Source organism: Equus asinus, unplaced genomic scaffold, assembly GCF_041296235.1.
Source record: "Equus asinus isolate D_3611 breed Donkey unplaced genomic scaffold, EquAss-T2T_v2 contig_803, whole genome shotgun sequence".
Taxonomy (NCBI): Eukaryota; Metazoa; Chordata; class Mammalia; order Perissodactyla; family Equidae; genus Equus; species Equus asinus.
Window position 1 is genome coordinate 2,658,177 of NW_027225520.1, and position 19,336 is coordinate 2,677,512.

Genomic DNA, 19,336 nt, shown 5'->3' on the forward strand with positions numbered 1-19,336 from the left:
CTCTCTAGTCCTTATTCTTCTTTTATTCTCATAATCAATATCCAGCGTCTTCTGAAATGTCAGGAACTGGTGCAAGCCACAAAGAATGTTCACATTCTTTTAAAGTACTATTCTAGAATGTTCTGAATAATGAATTTCAACATATGCCTTGTCCTAGAACTCTAGTATTTTCCATAGTGGTTTTTTTAATACGTAATTCATTTTAGAAGCTATAGTGTTGTCTTTACTACTCAATAGGCTATAATAAATGAATCAACAGAGTTTGAGGAAAGAAATGTGACCATCACCAAAGAATGGGAACATGACCTGAAATCAGTGAAAGAGAAAAATGAAAAACTGTTGAAAAACTATCAAACTTTGAAGATCTCTCGAACATCTGGTGCCCTTGTTAATCCTACTACACAAGGCGATAAGAATCTTCATGTCACATCAAGAGCTACACAACTAACCACAGAGGTATGAGATTTCTTATAAGATGTTTTTCAATTTGCAGCTTCATTGTAGAGTTAAAGATGTATCATATGTAACATTTCAGAGCAAAATCACAGTATTGAAGGTATTAGGGAACATGCATGATGGACTTGTTTTTTAAATATAGTTCTATTGGGGCGCTCACTCAACTAATTATAAAGCTACATGTTACATAAGATCTTACCTTTGAATTATAAAATAGAAGTAACTCATGCCTTAATTTGATTAATAGGTATGTATACCACTTAAGGTGTTATTACCATACATTATAAGTTTTCTAAATCATGTGACTTTCTATTAAATTATAATCTATGTCTATAGTACCAAACTAGTTTAGAGAGAAAGAGCAATTTAGCTTTTCTCTAATTATCATCAGTGTCTTTAATATTGGTTAATGTGATCAAAACAAAAATGGAAGAGGCTAAAAGTATAATAAATTTCTTATACAGATTAACCTGTGCCCAAGAATCAGTACATTATTTGAATAATCCAATAACTGTATTAACTGCCCTTACTTGGGAATCTGTACAGCAAACACGCTGTTTTATTTTGTTAGCACACACGTCTTAGTGGGGAACCCGAGTGAATTACAACTTAGCATTTTTACCAAAATAAATATTTATAATAAAACATCAACTGCCAGTTTAATAATTATTACTAGTGGAAACTAGAAGATCACTAATATAGAGTTTATTGATTTGCTGATCACTACAGACCTCAGTCAGCTGTAGAGGTAAAAATAGTGGAAATATGAAACCCATCTTCCAAAGCAATAAGATAAACAAGCACAAGGAAATCCCATTTTCAATGACCCCAGGAAATACCCCATCAGATAATAAATCGTATGTTATTAGTTTGATAATTAGGCCAAATCAGAGTAGCACAGAGCAGGTCAGTGATGTGGAGGTAGAGCAGTGGGGCAGGCAGAGAGTTGGGCAGTCCACCCAAACAAGTAGGAGAATTCAGTGCATGACAGTAGGAGCAGTCAACTCAGGGGGGAAAGATAGTCTGCTTAATGTTTGAATCAGAACAACCAACTAGCCATCTTAGAAGAATAAGTCTGGACTCCTACCTCATTCATTAAACAAAAGTAAATTCCAGGTGGACCAAAAAGAAACGTTTTCCAGGAAAACCTGCATGTGTGTATATGTGAACAGTCTTATATTATGAACAAATTAAGATATTTTTGTACTTATAAAAAACTGGAAATAACCTAAATGTTCATTAGTAGGTGACAGGTTAACTAGTTTATAGTACCTCCATGAAATAGGATATATTTACCCATGAAAACAAAAATGCGAGAGATCTATGTGTTGATAATGAAAAGATCTGGAAAATATATTATCAAGTGAAAATAAAATTTTTAATTTTTTAAAAAGCAGGAGGCCAGCCCCATGGCATAGTGGTTAAGTTTGCATGCTCTACTTCGGCGGCCCAGTTCATGGTTCAGATCCCAGGCACGGACCTACACCACTCATTGGCAGCCATGATGTGGCAGCAATCCACATATAAAATGGAGGAAGATTGACATAGATATTAGCTCAGGGCTAATCTTCCTCAAGCAAAAAAAGAGGAAGTTAGCTCAGGGCTCATCTTCCTCAGCAATAAAAACCCACAAAAAACCAGAAGTATATATTTATTGTTGTTATGTGCTGTAGAGTCAGCTCTGATTCCTGGCAACTCTATGAATGAGTGATGTCCAATATCCTGTCCTCAAGAGCCCTACTCAGCTCCTGTAGACTCACGCCTATGGCTTCCTTTCTGGAATTACGCCATCTCGTATTTCGTCTTCCTCTTTTCCTGCTGCCTTTTACTTTTCATCATGTCCCCAAGGTAGGATAGTCTCAGTTTTACAATTTTTGCCTCCAGAGATAGGTCAGGCTTAATTTGCTCTTGGACCCACTTGTTCATTTTTCTGGCAGTCCAGGGTATCTGTAGAGCTCTCCTCCAACACCATATCTCAAATGAGTCCATTTTTTCCTGTCAGCCTTCTTCACTGTCCAGCTTTCGCACCCACACATAGTAATTGGGAATGCGAGGGTGTCGATAATCTTGGCCTTGGTCTCTAATGATACTCCCTTACTGTTGATGATCTTTCCTGATTCTTCCATCGCTGCCCTTCTGAGTCACAGTCTTCTCTTGATTTCTTGGCTGCGGTCTCCATTTAAACTGATGACTGAACCAAGGGAAACAAAACCTTTAACAATTTCAGTGTCTTCATGGTCTACATTAAAGTTGTATAGTTCTTCTGTAGTCATATCTGTCTTCTTCATGTTCGAATGCAGTCCTGCTTTGGCTCTTTCTTCTTTCACGCTATTCTGTGTGAACTTTCTTCTTACACACTATTGTGTGTGTGACTTACTGTTTTTGTAAACTGTATATTCACATGCGTAGATACATATAGAAAATTTCTAGAAGGATACACTTGAAAGAGTTTAGTAGTCATCGCTTTAGAGTCAGTGGGGGTTCTGAGATGGGGGAACTTAATCTTAATTATATGCCTTTGGATTTTTCCACATACTTGTATTTTTCAGCATAAAAACTAGGTAATAAAAATAAAGGGAAAGATATGTTACATGTATTCCTCTAAAGTGTCAATTAACAAATATACTTTCTGTAAGTAGTGTTAATTTAAAATGTAAGTGCCTATTTAATATGCTTAGCACCATGCTAACTAGTAAATAAAATAAGTACTAACCTTATATAAAATCTGGGCCTCTTTTAGTCCTAAATGATCAGCTTCTAAATGAAAAAAATAATACATGTATAAATTGAGTGACATTTGGAGTCTCCATCTATCCTATGTTGATGCAATCTGAAAGATTAATACCTATATATGATCTTTGTTTCATATAAACTGTGATTCTGTCTTCAAGGCACACCTTATATATGTGTGTTTTTTTTAATAGAAGATTCAAGAGCTGGAAACTTCACTACGTGAAGCTAAAGAAACTGCCATGCAAAAGGAAGACAAGATTATAAAGATGCAGAAAGAGCTTGAGATGACTAATGATATAATAGCAAAACTTCAATCACAAGTTAATGAATCAAATAAATGCCTTGAAAAAACAAAAGAAATGATCCAAGTACTTCAGGTAACTTAAAACTCATTTTATAAATAAAGGCATAATTTTATAAATTATGCATAATAAATATAAATAAATGCATACGTTTATTTTCATGCCAAATAATGATTGTTTTCATCTTCCTGTAAAAATTATTTTTAAAAAACATAAATATTCTTGACAGTTTAAAATATATCTTATTTTTTTAATTTTTTTTAATTTTTTTACTTTTCAAAGTAAGGAAATTTTTTATTTTCACTTTAATTTCTGAATGCCAAAAATGTAGAGGATGTATGTTTGTATATCTCTAGTAGTATATTGCAACATTTTTTCATAAATATGTTTTTTTTAAATTTTTTATTATTGCAGTAACATTGGATTATAACATTATATAACTTTCAGGTGTACATCATAATATATTTCGAATTCTGTGTAGATTACATCATGTTCACCCCACAAAGACCAATTATCCATCACCACACGTGTGTCTAATCACCCCTTTTGCCCTTCCCCCTCCTCCCTTCCCTTCTGGTAACCACCAATCCAGTCTCTCTTGCTCTGTGTTTGTTTGTCATTTTTATCTTCTACTTATGAGTGAGATCATATGGTATTTGACTTTCTCCCTCTGACTTATTTCACTTAGCATAATACCCTCAAGGTCCATCTATGTTGTCACAAATGGCCAGATTTCATCATTTCTTATGGCTGAGTAGTATTCCATTGTGTATATATACCACATCTTCCATTCGTCCCTTGATGGGCACCTAGGTTGTTTACAAGCCTTGGCTATTGTGAATAATGATGTGATGAACATAGGGGTGCATATATCTTTTATGCCTTTGTGTTTTCAAGTTCTTTGGATAAATACCCAGCAATGGGATAGCTGGATCATATGGTAGATCTATTCTTAATTTTCTGAGGCGTCTCCATACTGTTTTCCATAGTGGCTTCACCACTTTGCACTCCCACCAGCAATGTTTGAGGGTTCCTTTCTTTCCACATCCTCTCCAACACTTGTTGTTTCCTGTCTTGTTAATTATAGCCATTCTGACCAGAGTGAGGTGATATCTCCTTGTAGTTTTGATTTGCATTTCCCTGATAGCTAATGATGTTGAACATCTTTTCATGAGCCTGTTGGCCACCCATATATCTTCTTTGCAGAAATCTCTGTTCAGATCTTTTGCCCACTTTTTAATTGAGTTGTTGGTTTTTTTCTTGTTGAGACTTTCTTTTTATTTTTCAAAAAAATATGCTTCTTATCTAAATATTTAATACTCTGTTAGATAAGTACATTTTAAAATTATATTTTTTTCTACTTAATCCCCTGTTATTGAGTCCCACCTGGTAGCCTATGGGCTTAATCTAACCTGTTTTCTCTAGAAAGAGCAGAGTTGAAATGTTTTTGAGCTTGAATGCCGTTACACAAGTCGCACCCTCCTTCATCACAGCCTTCCTTCCTCGTCTGAGCCACAGCTACTTCTCACTCTTCTGCTACTTGGGTCGGATCCTAATAGGCATTTTGTTCACTGTTCCTGCTCCAGTGTCTCTTCTCTTCATTCAAAAATTAGAAACAAGCCAAGAATGCCTACTCTTTTCATTATTTAACATTGTTCTAAAAATTCTGGTTCTTTCAATGAGACATGAAACAGAGAGGCAAGAGAAAATAATCTTAATTTTGTTTTTAGAAATTGTTAGTATAGCTAAAAACCAAGAAAATCAACTGTAAAGCTTTAAAATCTTTGAGAGTAATTTTTTAATACTTCAAATAACTAAATGATCACATTTTTATTCATTCAACAAGTATTTGTTGAATACCTACTATGTGTTGGTCATTGTTCTAGATGCCATGTGTACTGCAATGGAAAAAAAATAAAGCCTCCTTGAAGAGGCTTACATTCTGCTTCATGAAGTCAGAAAATAAACAAGTATATATGTTTGTTAAACGGTGAGAAGTGCAATGGAAAAATATTAAGCCAGACAGAGGTATATAGGTGCAGGGTGAGAGTGGGTGTGAGTAGGAGTGTGATTTTGTAAGGGGAGTTGAGGAGAGCCGCACAATTAAGATGACGAAGTGATGGTGTGAGCTGTCTGGTAGGGAAGGGCCTTCTAGGCAAAAGAAGTAGCAAATGCGAAGGCCGCAACACAGAAGTAGTTGAGATGTATTCAAGGAAACAGCAAGAAAGCCAGCGTCTCCTGAGCAGCGTGGGCAAGGATAGAAGGGGAAATAGGTGAGAAGTAGCAGAGAGCCAAATCATAAAGCATCTTGAAAGCTATTTGTAAGCACTTTGGGTTTTATTCTGGATGAGATGGGAAGTCATCAGAGGATTTTGGCAAAATGATATAGTCTGACTTAAATTTTTAAAGGCTGCCCTTTGAAAATAGAATCCAGGAAGGCGTGTTTGTTAGTGACGTGCCAGCTCCTACAACAAAGGGAACCACAAAATGCAATGGCTCAAACAAAACAGAAGCTTATTTCACACGTAAAAGTGTGGGTTCCAGCTTGGCAAGTGGCTCCTTTCCACATGGTCATTCAGAGGCCCCCGTTTCTCCCATCTTGTTTCTCCAGCACTTCCTTGGTGCTGTTTTCATCTGCATGGTTAAAGCCCAGTTGTAAGCTGTCCGTGCTCAGGCTCACAGAAAAGGGACAAGATGGAGAAGCTAAAAATTGTCTTAAAATCTGTACTCATAAAGGCTCTGGCCCAGAAGTGGCACATGTCTCTTCCTCTCATATTTCTTTTTTTTTGCAAAATATTTAGATTCAATTTATCAAAGAGAAAGCCAAACACGTACCTCTCGTATTTCTTGGAGTCAGAGATGATTCCAAAGTTTTTGGCCTGAGCAGCCAAGAAGATAGAGTTGCTACATACGGAAATGGGAAAGACTGCCAGAAGAGGAAGTTTGAAACCAGGAAAGTTCAGTTTTGGACATGCTGAATTGGAAATGCCCACTGGGGACACCCAAGTTGAGATATGACTTAGGCAATTGAATATCTGAGTCTGAGCAAGATATAGGCGAGAGGTTTAAGTTTGGGGAATCATCAGCGTATAAAAATCATGAGACTGGACGAGGGCATAAGCATAATGGAGAGGAGATGTGGAGTAACCAAATGATGCTGAGATGGAGCAGCCAGTGAGTGAAAAAGAAAAGGGGGTCTGGGCAACAGAGTGGTTCCAGTTTCTTCATATAAGTGAAGCTAGTGTTTCAAGAAAAAGGGAGTAAGCGACAAATTTCTCCACACTCAGTATAGATTGGTACAGGTGTCTATGGAGAGAGGAATATCTTTCCTGCATACTAAAAGTAACCATTTAGATAATATAATAGAGTATGCCATTGTACAGCATCCATGAGGAAAGAAAACAAAGTATAGGGTATCCATAAAATCTTTATACAGTTTGAATTTTTAAGAATCTGTTTCTGTATTTTATATAAATATTCTATAAAATGCAACAGTATATTTAACTCGAGATTTGGCATAGTAAAATGCAAAGATATTAACTTTTAACCTATTCACCACTATTTTAATTCACCTGGATATAGCTGTCCAATATAATGTAGGGTTTATTAAGTGAATATAGAAGAAAGTAATTTGAACAAATGACTCATTAACAGTTTTGTTTAAATCTTGATACATTTCCTCTGTTGTATCTTTACAAATTATTTATATCAAGTAGCAGTAAATTTGTTAAAAATTCAAACTGTGCTAGTACTTTAGGGACATCCTGCACAGTGGGAAAAAAAGATCTTATTTATAACTGGCACAAAATATAAAATGCTCAAGTGACTAACCTTAACAAAAAATGAGACAACATATATGAAAAGAACAACAAAACTCTAAAAGGAAATATAGGAGAGCATGTGGTTTAAAATAAGAAATATGCCATTTCCTAGGTTGTAACCTAAATACTGTACAACCATCAGTTTTTCCCAAATTAATTTCTAAAGTTAATGTAATTCAAATCAGAATCTCAAAGGAATTCTTTTTCTGGTAGAGCAAAGAAAGTTTCTCAGCAGACTCCATCTAAAATAGGATGAGCAGGTGCTGTTCACTGAGAACACAGGCGCTCAGACTCCTCAGGCGGCTAGAGGATGTTTAAGGCTGTCAGCGCTTCTGAGTGCAGCTTGGGCACACGTCATGTGTTTGAAATAAGGAATTCTCACTGTCTTTCATTTCTAAGAGAGTATTTCCAATTTCAATTTCTTTTACTCAAGAATTGTTTTAAAACTGTTATATATGACTAATTTATTTCATTATATTGTGGCAAAAAAATTACTGCAATTTCTCCATTTTTAGAATATATTGAAATTTTCTTTTAGGTGTCATAAATGAATAAATATTTTTAGAGTTCTTTGAACTTTTAAATCAAAATGTATACAAGTAGATCAATGGAACAAAATAGAGAGCCCAGAAATATATACACACAAATATAGTCAGGTCATCTTTGACAAAAGAGCAAAGGCAATTCAATGGAAAAGGATAGTCTTATCAACTAGCGGTGCTGAACAACTGGACACCTTTCACAAAAATTAACTCAATTGATTGTAACCTAAATCTAAAACACAAAACTAGAAAATGCCTAGAAGATAACGTAGGAGAAAATCGAGGTGACCTTGGGTTTGGCATTGACTTTTTTTACATACAACACCAAAAGCATAATCTATGAAGGAAAAAAATTGATAAACTGGACTTCATTTAAATTAAAAATGTTTGCCCTATGAAAGACAAGCCACAGACTGGAAGAAAATCTTTGCAAAACACATATCTTTCAAGAACTGTTATCCAAAATATACAAAGAACTCTTAAAACTCAATAATTAGAAAGCAAACAGCCTGATTTAAAAATAGGCAATGGATCTGAACAGACACTTCACCAGAGAAGATACACACATGGCAAATAAGCATATGAAAAGATGCTCCACATCATATGTCATTAGAAAATTGCAAATTAAAAAACAATGAGATACCACTGTACATCCACTGTATCTCAAAATATAATGGCCAAAATCCGGAACACTGACTACACTAAATGCTGGCAAGGAGTGGGGCCAGGAGCTCTTGCTCACTGCTGGTGGGAATGCAAGTGGTACAGTAGCCACTTTAGAAGAGAGTTTGGCAGTTTCTTACAAAACTGACACCACTCCAGCCAGTCATATGCTCAAGGAGTCCCTGATATCAGCATCTGGTCCAGAAAGCCAGGGTATTTTACTGGTGCCATGACTGAGCAAATACTGGGCTCCTCCCAGAATGGGCTTATCTGACCTAGTCAGCAACCTCCTTAAGCTGAGCATCTCAGCTTTGGAAGCTTGCATCTTTTTAGTCTTTGCTAACTACGTGTGTGTGCAAATGTTTTTATAGGCACTGGGGGTAACGCCTAGAGGAATGAAGAGCTCTCTGGGTCCCTATTTAGATGGGTTTATTTTTGTATTCAATATATAATAGTAATCCATAGTATGGCTGTGGTAACAGCAATAAAAGAAATGAATGATTTATTCAGCAATAATAAGAAATGAGCCATCAAGCCACAAAAGACATGGAGGAACCTTAAATGCACATTGCTAATTTTAAAAAGCCCATCTAAAAACACTGCATACTGTATGACATTCTGGAAGAGGCAAAACTAGGCGAACAGGAAAAGATCAATGATTACTAAGGGTTCTGGGGGAGGGTGGAGGGATGGATAAGTGGAGCACAGGAGATTTTTAGGGCAGTGAAACTATTCTGCATGATACAGTGATGATGAACACGTGTCATACATTTGTCAAAACCCATGGACTATACAATGCAAACAATAGACTCTAATGTAAACTGTGAACGTCAGTTAATAATGTATCGATATTGGCTCATCATTTGTAACAATCATACCACACTAAGATGTTAATAATAGGAGAAACTAGGGGAGGACACGGGTATTACCAGGACTCTATGTACTCTGCTCAATTTGTCTATAAACCTAAAATTGCTCTAAAAAGTTAAACCTATTTATTAAAAAAGATTTTTGTATATGTTTGTATGTATATATGACTGATTTTTTTTCTGAGTCGAAGTAGATGTATGGCTAGATTGAACCAACCTTGAGTACAGAATATCCCCAATAATGTTATATAATATTTTGTGCCTTGAATTCAGTTCTACTTTGATATTTATATTACTGTTCATCTCTTGTCTTATTTTCCTGATTTACCTTTATCTACCCATTTCATTCGTTTCAACCTTTCTGTTTCATTTTGTTTAAGTATATTGTTTTTTAATTGGGAAAAATATTTGTTTTAAGAAATAGAAGTCATAGGTTTTCTAATTACACATTAGCTTCCAATAGCTTCACATGTACTTCACATCAAATATCTATTTGTTACTCATTTTAGGGTTAAAATTTGTGCCTTTCCTCCTTTTCATATGTTTGGAGTTTGCTGTTTTAAAATGTTCCTACTATATTAGGTAGTTAACAAGTCTTTGAAACTGCTCTAAAATTACTTTATTTCTCTTTTCTCTAAAACCTTTAGGACAAAGTTGCTTTAGGAGCTAAGCCCTATAAAGAAGAAATTGAAGAGCTCAAAACAAAGCTGGTGAAAATAGACCTAGAGAAGATGAGAAATGCCAAGGAGTTTGAAAAGGAGTATGTCTTTGTCTTAATTGAATATGACTTTAGTAGCTTAAATTTCCTTTCTAAACTGTATAAATTTAAAATATATTAAGATATTGTTATTGCTTTTTATAAAATAAATACAAACATCTACAGATTTTAAAGTTATTAAATTCTCATTATGTATGCAAAGGTTTTGAAAACAAGCACAATTCTGATCAATTACTGACATACTATGTCTTTGGATACTTCTTGTTCAATCATATAGGAACAGCTTAAAAATGGCCTTTTTTGTTTGAAAGTGAATATTAAGAACGTGTGTGTGTTTTTAGCAGTTTGTCTAAGGTTTCTGTTGGTTCTCTTAATTTCATTTGTTCTTCCTATTGTATTTTTGTGTAAGGTTTTATTTCCTTTTAAATTGTAGTACTTAGTGCCCAAGAGCATATTCCCTTTTTATTGATTTATTTATGTATAGTACCATATACAATAGCATGCCTAAAGTTCTTTGTGGTATAGCATAATGAAAAGAACATTAAACAGAGAGTCAAGGAAACTGAATTAGAAATATAATGTTGCCACTTATTAATATGTCACCTCTGACTCCTCACACTTTTTATTCTTCCTGTAAATGTTTAATAAATGTTTAATGATGATATCTAATTTTGCCCAAAAAGTCGCACTCTGAATCTTCATGCATTCTAACCAGCCTTCTATTGATAGGACTGTTGGTTTTAGTGGAGCATCATTAAAAAGGCAATTTTAGTGGCCAGCCCAGCGGCACGGTGGTTAAGTTTGCACATTCCACTTCGGTGGCCCAGGGTTCACCATCCTAGGTGTGGACCTACACATCACCTGTCAAGCCATGCTGTGGTAGGCATCCCACATATAAAGTAGAGGAAGATGGGCACCGATGTTAGCTCAGGGCCAGTCCTCCTCAGCAAAAAGAGGATTGGTGGCAGATGTTAGCTCAGGGCTAATCTTCCTCAAAAGAAAAAAATTTTTTTAAATAAATGCAAAGCAATTTTATATAGAATAGAATCAGCAGATACTTTCAGTCTCTAAGAAAGGCAGAAAGTCTCATAATTTAGCATTGCCAATTAACACTCAAGCAAATAATTAACAGAATGTCTTTTTCTCCTGGGTGCAATGAGCAGACTGTGACCTCTGACTGTGTCACCTCAGATCAGAGCTGCAGTCGAGTGTGCTTTCCTTACAGTGTATACAGAAGGTGCTTTTGGTTTTACGCTTTGGTAATTGTTGTACCTTCAAGAGGTTTCTAGGACCTCATGATAACAACCCAATTATTTGTTTTATGGTGCCCCTGAATGTAATTTTGCTCAATATCCAGTTAATGATACCTATTGGGCTTTCAGAAATTTTAAAAGAATTGGTTTCTCAATGTTAAAAAAAAATTGCCCCTGCAGCCAAACAGAACACTTCCAATTTGATGGTGTTATTTATGGCTATAAAGTGCATGATACCAGGGGGTATCGTGAGGGCTTACCTACTGCTGCTTATGCATATCATATCAATGTGATGTATCTTATCAGAAAATTCTTGACAGCAGTTCTGTTTATTCTTCCATTAAAAATTAGTTGCTGGCCTTTTACATATTTCTGTTGTTATTCTTAATAGAATTACTTGTACAAAAGCCACTGTAGAACATCAAAAAGAAGTTATAAGGCTATTGAGAGAAAATCTTAGACGAAATCAGCAGGCCCAAGATACTTCAAGTAAGTAGAAAATGCTGATATTTCCAGATCTTTTTCCATCTTACTTCTCAGTATACTTACACATTTTGAAGACTGCTATTATATATATGACAGTCAAGAATAAACCTGTTAATCACTAATTTATAAAGAACTATTTTTAAAATGAATTCATTGAGATCATATTTATCCTGTGATACCTCCTTAAGTTTCCTGTAATCTCAACTATTTATCCATTATAGATTCTTAAAAACTATGAATGTAACCTGTGCGCTATCAGATCTTTACATATTAGTGAAGATACCTTCAGTAGTATACAAGAATGACTTACCTGTCAAGGTAGACGTACCCTTCCCAATAAAACACAAGCATATCTTAATAGATTTTAACCATGTGCACTGTAAAAACATAGTCAGTATACAGTAAATATTATCCTACTTGTTGTTGGTACTGAAAATACAGACTTGATGCTTACTGGCAAACTCTTTGAAACTTATCTTAGATACAGTTTTCAAATCTAATCATCAAATTTCTGCATATACATTCCTCAAACTGTATCTTTTCCCATATTTCTGTCTCTTATGTTTCATTTGAAAAGAGAGAATGCTGAACAGTACTTGGGGCAGCTTTGTGTAGTGGGTCCAGCATCGAAATAACGTCACGAACAGTTCTCTAAGCTGACTGCCCTCACTTAACAGCCTGTGAAATCATGAGGAGAACGCCTGACCTTCTAGATTGGATATAGACTTGTAAGGATCAGGCTAAAAGTTGTGTGTGAAAGCACACTGAAAATTCTAAATGTCAGGCAAATGCAAGATGATGTTTGTGTGTATTATTGTCCACGCATTGTCTGGTGCTTGTTTAGTTTGAACTGCCCTAGTGTCCATTGCAGGATAGTTGCAGCTCCTACCTGGAAAACTTCAAGGGGTAAAAATAGAACTTTTGTTGTTAGAGAAGGGTCAGGATGATTCCTTCTAATTTGTGACTTTCAGGTACGTGTTGTACCTGAATTCAGAATAATTCAAAAGGAAATGGACATTGAGTGTCTTCCCCACACTCATCTTGCCCCTCCCTTGTAAACAGTCAGTGACCCAGTGGATCATTCCACTTTCTAAGCACCTCACACTTTTATGCAATTTTACCTAAAATTTACAAAACAGTTCTTTACATTACTTGTACACATATGGTGTAAAATACTGAATAGTATATTCTTTAATAGCAGTCTAAGGTTTATTTAGTTAACAAATACGTGTTGAGTATTGGGAGCACATTGACTGCCTTGGGGTGGACCCCACACACGCTGTGTGGTGGAAGCAGCCCTCCAGGGGACCCCACTGGCGTCGAGAGTAGACAGTGAAGGGCAGCTCCGACTGCTGCCGTCACCGTGAGTGATCCTAGCAGGTGGTGGTGGTGGAGGTAGTGGGTGGAGAGAAGCAGGGGTTCCGCAGATACTTAGAATCCATGATGGAATTGGCATAGGAGGTGAGGGAAGAGGAGGAAGTCAAGGATGACGTTCAGGGAGATGGTGCTGAGATGTTTTGTTTTTTATAGTGATTTATTGAACTTACTAATGTTTGCTTTATTGTGAACTTTGGAGATAATTAAAATTATCACCTGTCTGTGTGTTTGCCTCCCACAGTGATATCAGAACATACTGATTCTCAGCCTTCAAGGAAACCCTTAACCTGTGGGGGTGGCAGCGGCATTGTACAACTCACAAAAGCTTTTATTTTGAAAAGTGAATATATATGGCTAGAAAAGGAAATTTCTAAGTTAAAGCAGCAAAATGAACAGTTAACAAAGCAAAGGAATGAACTGTTAAGGTAAGATCTGCTTACCTGATACAGGAATTATGCTTATGGTGGTACGTGTGGGAGAGGATGATGCCTACACATGCATATATATTTTTTGCAGTGGGCAACCCCTCACACATATAGGGGAAGTAATTTTTAGAGCTCATGTAATGTGTCTTTTTTAAAAGGAATGAGAATATGGTAGCACCATTCCAGAGGTTTGCTATCCATCAACTGACCTTTTTTTTTTCCTGAGGAAGATTCGCCCTGAGCTAACATGCCAATCTTCCTCTATTTTTAGTATGTGGGCTGCCAGCACAGCATGGCCACTAACAGAGTGATGTGGGTCCACACTCGAGAACCAAACCCAGGCTGCCAAAGTGGAGTGCCCGGAACTTAACCACTAGGCCACAGGGCTGGCCCATCAACTGATTTTAGCTAAGCCTGTTTTTAACTAAGCCAAGAACCAAAAAGTAAACCAAGATCTTTGAGGGGAGCTTAAATATGCCACAAATATGCCCAAGTCAGTGAGGCTTTACTCAAAGGAGAATCCCTGAGGTCCATTATTGTAGCCCATTAACCTTTATAAACAGTTGTAAAAAATTTAATTAATTGGCTTCTACCAAAGATTAGAATCTTGTGCTAATCTTTACTAATGATGCAATAGAAGAAAAATAGGCATTAAATAAATATGCAAATAGCTACTGTTCTGTGTGAGGCTATTAAACAACAAAAAAAGCAAACAGGACATTATGAAAGGGTCCAACAGAGGGATCAGACCTTATCTAGATGTGGGGAGGGGCGGTGATCAAGAAACTAATATGTAAGAGTAGATCTGAAAATGAGTAGCAGTTAGGCTTGATGACAGGAGAGATGGCTAAGCCTTCTAGGCTGAGGGAACAGCATGTGCACAGGCTTTGAGTCAAAGAGGAAAGTGGAACAGAAAGACATGCAGTGTGGCCAGAGCATACAGAATGAGGCAGAGTAAGTGCAAGATGCGATGCCAGAGGCCACTGGTCCAGATTACACATTGCAGGTCATTCTGAGGCAGCTGGGGTGGTCTCCTAAATGTAACGGGAGGATTACCACCACTGGAGGATTTTAAGCTGGGGCCTAATGAGCTCATACGGCGTCTCTAGCTGCTAGAGCAGAATGGGGGGGAACCCAAAAGTGTGAGGTTGTATCAACACACTTGGCTGACTGATCAAAGAAAGGAGAGCAGGGCCTAGGATTGCTTCCCAGGCTTCTCTGAAGGAGTGAATAAATGCAGGCAGCATTTCCTGTGGGAAGCAACACTATAAGTAATCCAGAAAAGCACAGTGTAATATATCTTTTAAAATAACAAAGGTACATTAAAGATTCATCCATCCAGAAGACTAACTTATCAAATTATTGCCACAGAGTATCAGTAGATAAACCATGCTGGACGACATCACTGATTCATTTGAAACCTAATATCATACTTTTCAAGATTCTGTGATCACGGAGATTTAGTACAATTTTTCAATTTATATTGACCTCATTTCATTTTCTGAACTGTGGAAATAATCCAAACTTAGGAAGCATTAGGTTGAAATTAAAATGTAAATATGATAAAATGGTAAATTATATGTCACATATATTTTACCACAATTAAGAAAAAAAATTTTATGTAAATATGAATATATTTCTGGAATTGAGCAGTCTTACAGTCTCTTTTATTTTTCCCCACATTTAAGCAATAATCATCATCTTTCCAATGAGGTCAAAATGTGGAAGGAGAGAACTCTTAAAAGAGAAGCTCACAAAGAAGTGACTTGTGAGAATTCTCCAAAGTCTCCTAAAGCGACCGGACCAGCTTCTCAAGAGAGACAGCATACGCCTTCTCAATGCAAGGAACAGAATTTACAAGATCCTGTGCCAAAGGACTCACCGAAATCTTGGTTTTTTGATGGCCGATCAAAGTCTTTCCCAGCACCTCACCCAGTTCGCTATTTTGATAACTCAAGTCTAGGCCTCCGCCCAGGTGGGTAAATATACTGGTTACTTGGGGATCGGGGATAACGGTTGGAACTCATTTGTCACCTGTGGCCCCAAAGGGCAAGTTTAGACAAGAGAAGATGTCATGGAGAAGCTGCTCTGCAGAGATGTCATTTGCTGTCTCTGTGAGAAGTTTCTCCAAAGCACAGCACTGAAGTGAAATCACTTTTTACCCCGAGGGAAGTCTTATTCTGCCTCCTGAACCTTCAACTTTTCCCTCAGATAGACAAGCAGCTCTCGAGGACACAGAGAGACACCATCCTACAAACATAACTACTTTTACTGCAAAAGACCTTCTTATCAATTCAATGGGCCAGTATTTCCAGTAGCATTATATTCATTTTACACAAGCCAGATCATAGACTTATATCATTTACATATTCATTCAATGAACAGAAATTTTTGGTCTCCACCTATGTGTCACATATTGCACCCTGATGGTACATTGATAACCAAACCAGATATGGCCCCTGCCTTCCTGGAGTTCACAGTCTAGTGGGTATAGACAGTGATCAAGTAGTCAAAAAAGGTACAGTTCTAGAGTTCAAAAGCCTATGAGTTTTTAATAGGTTGTTTTAGGAACATAAGGAAGTCTTCCTTGAAGAAGGGGACTGAGATCTAACAGGTTAAGGTGAGTTAGCTTAACAAAGAGGGGAGGGGAAGGCGATTCAGGCAGAGGGAACAGGGTCGGCCCAGCTGGGAGAGACCGTAACCAGGGGAAGGGTTGGAAAACCACGTGTGGCCAGAGCGCAGTGCACACAGGTTCCTCTGGGTGAAGTCGGTGAAGCCAGAGAGAGAAGAGCCAGATGCGCAGGACTTTGTGGGTTGTGGAGAGGAATTTTTACTTCATCCTGGGAGCATGCTAGAGGAAGCTGTTAAAAGATGTTAAAGAACAGCAGGAGAACATAATGGGTTATCAATTTGAAAACATTACCTCAGCTGTAAGGTAAACTGTATATAAGCTGTATGTTGTGTTGCAACCAAACGTGTTTTTTAATAAGATGACTTTTGCTTTCCATTTTTTTCTCAGAAGAACAAACTGCTGGAGCAGAGAGTGTGGATCCTCAGCCAGGCCCTTGGCACGCCTCCTCAGGACAAGCTGTGCCCGAGTGCAAGACTCAGTAAACTCTGCTGTCACTTTTCTAGGGGCCTAGTGTTCCTTATTTAGAAATGACTGTATTTGTTACTTTATTTTTCTATCCCTGGCAATGATGTCACAGTCCAACTTAATTTCAATTCAGTTTGCACTTTGCCATTAGAAATTGAGGCATTCCAGTCATTTAGAATGGTGATAGACTGCCTTCTTCCTGAATGTGGTAATACTTTAGAAGTTGAATTGTTTTATTTATTTATATATTTTGTGAAGAATAAAGTTATTGAAGGAAATTTCCAGTCTTTCCGTGTATACATAAAATGTATACATTTTCATTAATCTCGTTATCCACATGTGACTTAGATAATACATAAATTAAAGCATCATTTAATTAACAAAATTCCTAAACCTGGGCTCCCCGCAACACATAAAGCATCTATGGATGGGCTTCACACAATCTGTAAAACCTCTGAAATTTTATCTTTTGTGTGTGGATTCAGTTTTCTAGGATACTAGGGTCCCTACTTTCTTATAACATACTCTCTGAGAGGTCTGTTACTCTATAAGAGGTTAAGAACTGTGGTTTTAGAGAGTATCTGATAGTACTTTTATATCATATGACTTTGAAAAACCATATAAAACAGCAAGTTGCATAAGGTTTAGAACAGAGTTAGTGATTTCAAGGCATTCTTGGCTCTTTGGTAAGAAGACTTATTCAAAGGGAGAGATTATTAATTGTATCATAGCCATCACTGTTAAAGTCTATGAATTGGTTATTTCCCTTACCTTAACACACTGTCACAGGTTCACTAGGGTGAAGTGAAACTGTGCCTTCCTATAACGCTGTCCCTCAGGCCTGTCCCTTGGGAGTTTGGTTTCTCCTCTGCACCCAAACCAGACATGATTACAGAGCTGCAGGTTGATTCTCTACGATGTTCACTCCTCCACTGAATAAGAGTATTGCAAAGTAGTAGGTATGTTCACCTGGGTAATAAAACGACTTTAAGGCCATTAAAAATATAATCAGTCTTAAAAATAGATGATGACATAAAGAGATGGAAAGAGATTCCATGCACATGGATTGGAAGAATAAACACGGTTAAAATGTCCATACTACCCAAAGCAATCTACAGATGTAATGCAATCCCAATCAGAATCCCAATGACATTCTTCATGGAAACAGAACAGAGAATCCTAAAATTCATATGGGGCAACCAAAGACCCCAAATTGCTAAAGCAATCCTGAGAAAAAAGAACAAAGCTGGAGGTACCACCATCCCTGACTTCAAAGTGTACTACAAAGCCATAGTGATCAAAATGACATGGTACTGGTACAAAAACAGACACACAGATCAGTGGAACAGAACTGAAAGCCCAGAAGGAAAACCACACATCTATGGACAGCTAATCTTTGACAAAGGAGCTGGGAACATACAATGGAGAAAGGAAAGTATTTTCAACAAATGGTGTTGGGAAAACTGGACAGCCACATGCAAAAGAATGAAAGTAGACCATTATCTCATGCCATACACAAAAATAAAATGGATCAAAGACTTGAAGATAAGTCCTGAAACCATAAAACTCCTAGAAGAAAATATAGGTAGTAGACTCACTGACATCAAACTTAAAAGGATCTTTTTGAATACCAGGTCTTCTCAGACAAGGGAAACAGAAGAAAAAAATAAGTGGGACTTCATCAGACTAAAGAGCTTCTGCAAGGCAAAAGAAACTAGGATCAAAACAAAAAGACAGCCCACCAAGTGGGAGAAAATATTTGCAAATCATATATCTGACAAGGAGTTAATCTCCATAATATATAAGGAATTCACACAACTGAACAACAAAAAGACAGCACAATCAAAAAATGATCAGGGGATAAGAACATTTTTCCAAAGAAGATATACAGATGGCCAAGAAACACATGAAAAGATGTTCAACATCACTAATCATCAGGGAAATGCAAATCAAAACTACACTAAGATACCACCTTACACCTGTTTAAATGGCTATAATCACTAAGACTAAAAATAACAAAAGTTGGAGAGGGTGTGGAGAAAAGGGAACCCTCATACACTGCTGGTGGGACTGCAAACTGGTATAGCCACTATGGAAAACAAGATGGAGGTTCCTCAGAAAACTAAAAATAGAAATACCATATCCAGTTATTCCATTACTGGGTATCTACCTAAACAACTTGCAATCAATAATCCAAAGAACATATGCACCCCTGTGTTGATAGCAGCACTATCCACAATAGCCAAGACCTGGAAGCAACCCAAGTGCCCATTGACCAATGATTGGATAAAGATGATGTGGTATATATACAATGGAATACTACTCAGCCATTAAAAGAAGACGGATCCATCCCATTTGCAACAACATGGAAGGACCTGGAGGGAATTATGCTAAGGGAAGTAAGACTGAAAAAGACAAACACCAGATGATTTCACTCACATGTGGAATATAAACAAACACATGGACAAAGAAAACAGTTCAGTGGTTACCAGGGGAAGGGGGTGAGGGGTGGGCATAGGGGGTGAAGGAGAACACTTACGTGGTGACAGACAAGAAACAATGTACAACTGAAATTTCACAATGATGTCAACTCT

The 19,336-nt window shown here is 37.0% G+C and overlaps 1 protein-coding gene across 1 annotated transcript; it reads left to right on the top strand.

The window, feature by feature from the left end:
* Positions 1 to 243: 243 nt before the first annotated feature.
* LOC139044381 (centromere-associated protein E-like) lies at positions 244 to 17,020 on the top strand. The gene is made up of 7 exons (XM_070503877.1): positions 244 to 456; positions 3,381 to 3,566; positions 10,034 to 10,146; positions 11,749 to 11,846; positions 13,462 to 13,645; positions 15,334 to 15,620; positions 16,665 to 17,020. The coding sequence occupies exons 2-7, from the start codon at positions 3,429 to 3,431 to the stop codon at positions 16,757 to 16,759; spliced, it is 915 nt and encodes a 304-aa protein (XP_070359978.1). The 5' UTR covers positions 244 to 456; positions 3,381 to 3,428; the 3' UTR covers positions 16,760 to 17,020.
* Positions 17,021 to 19,336: the final 2,316 nt, after the last annotated feature.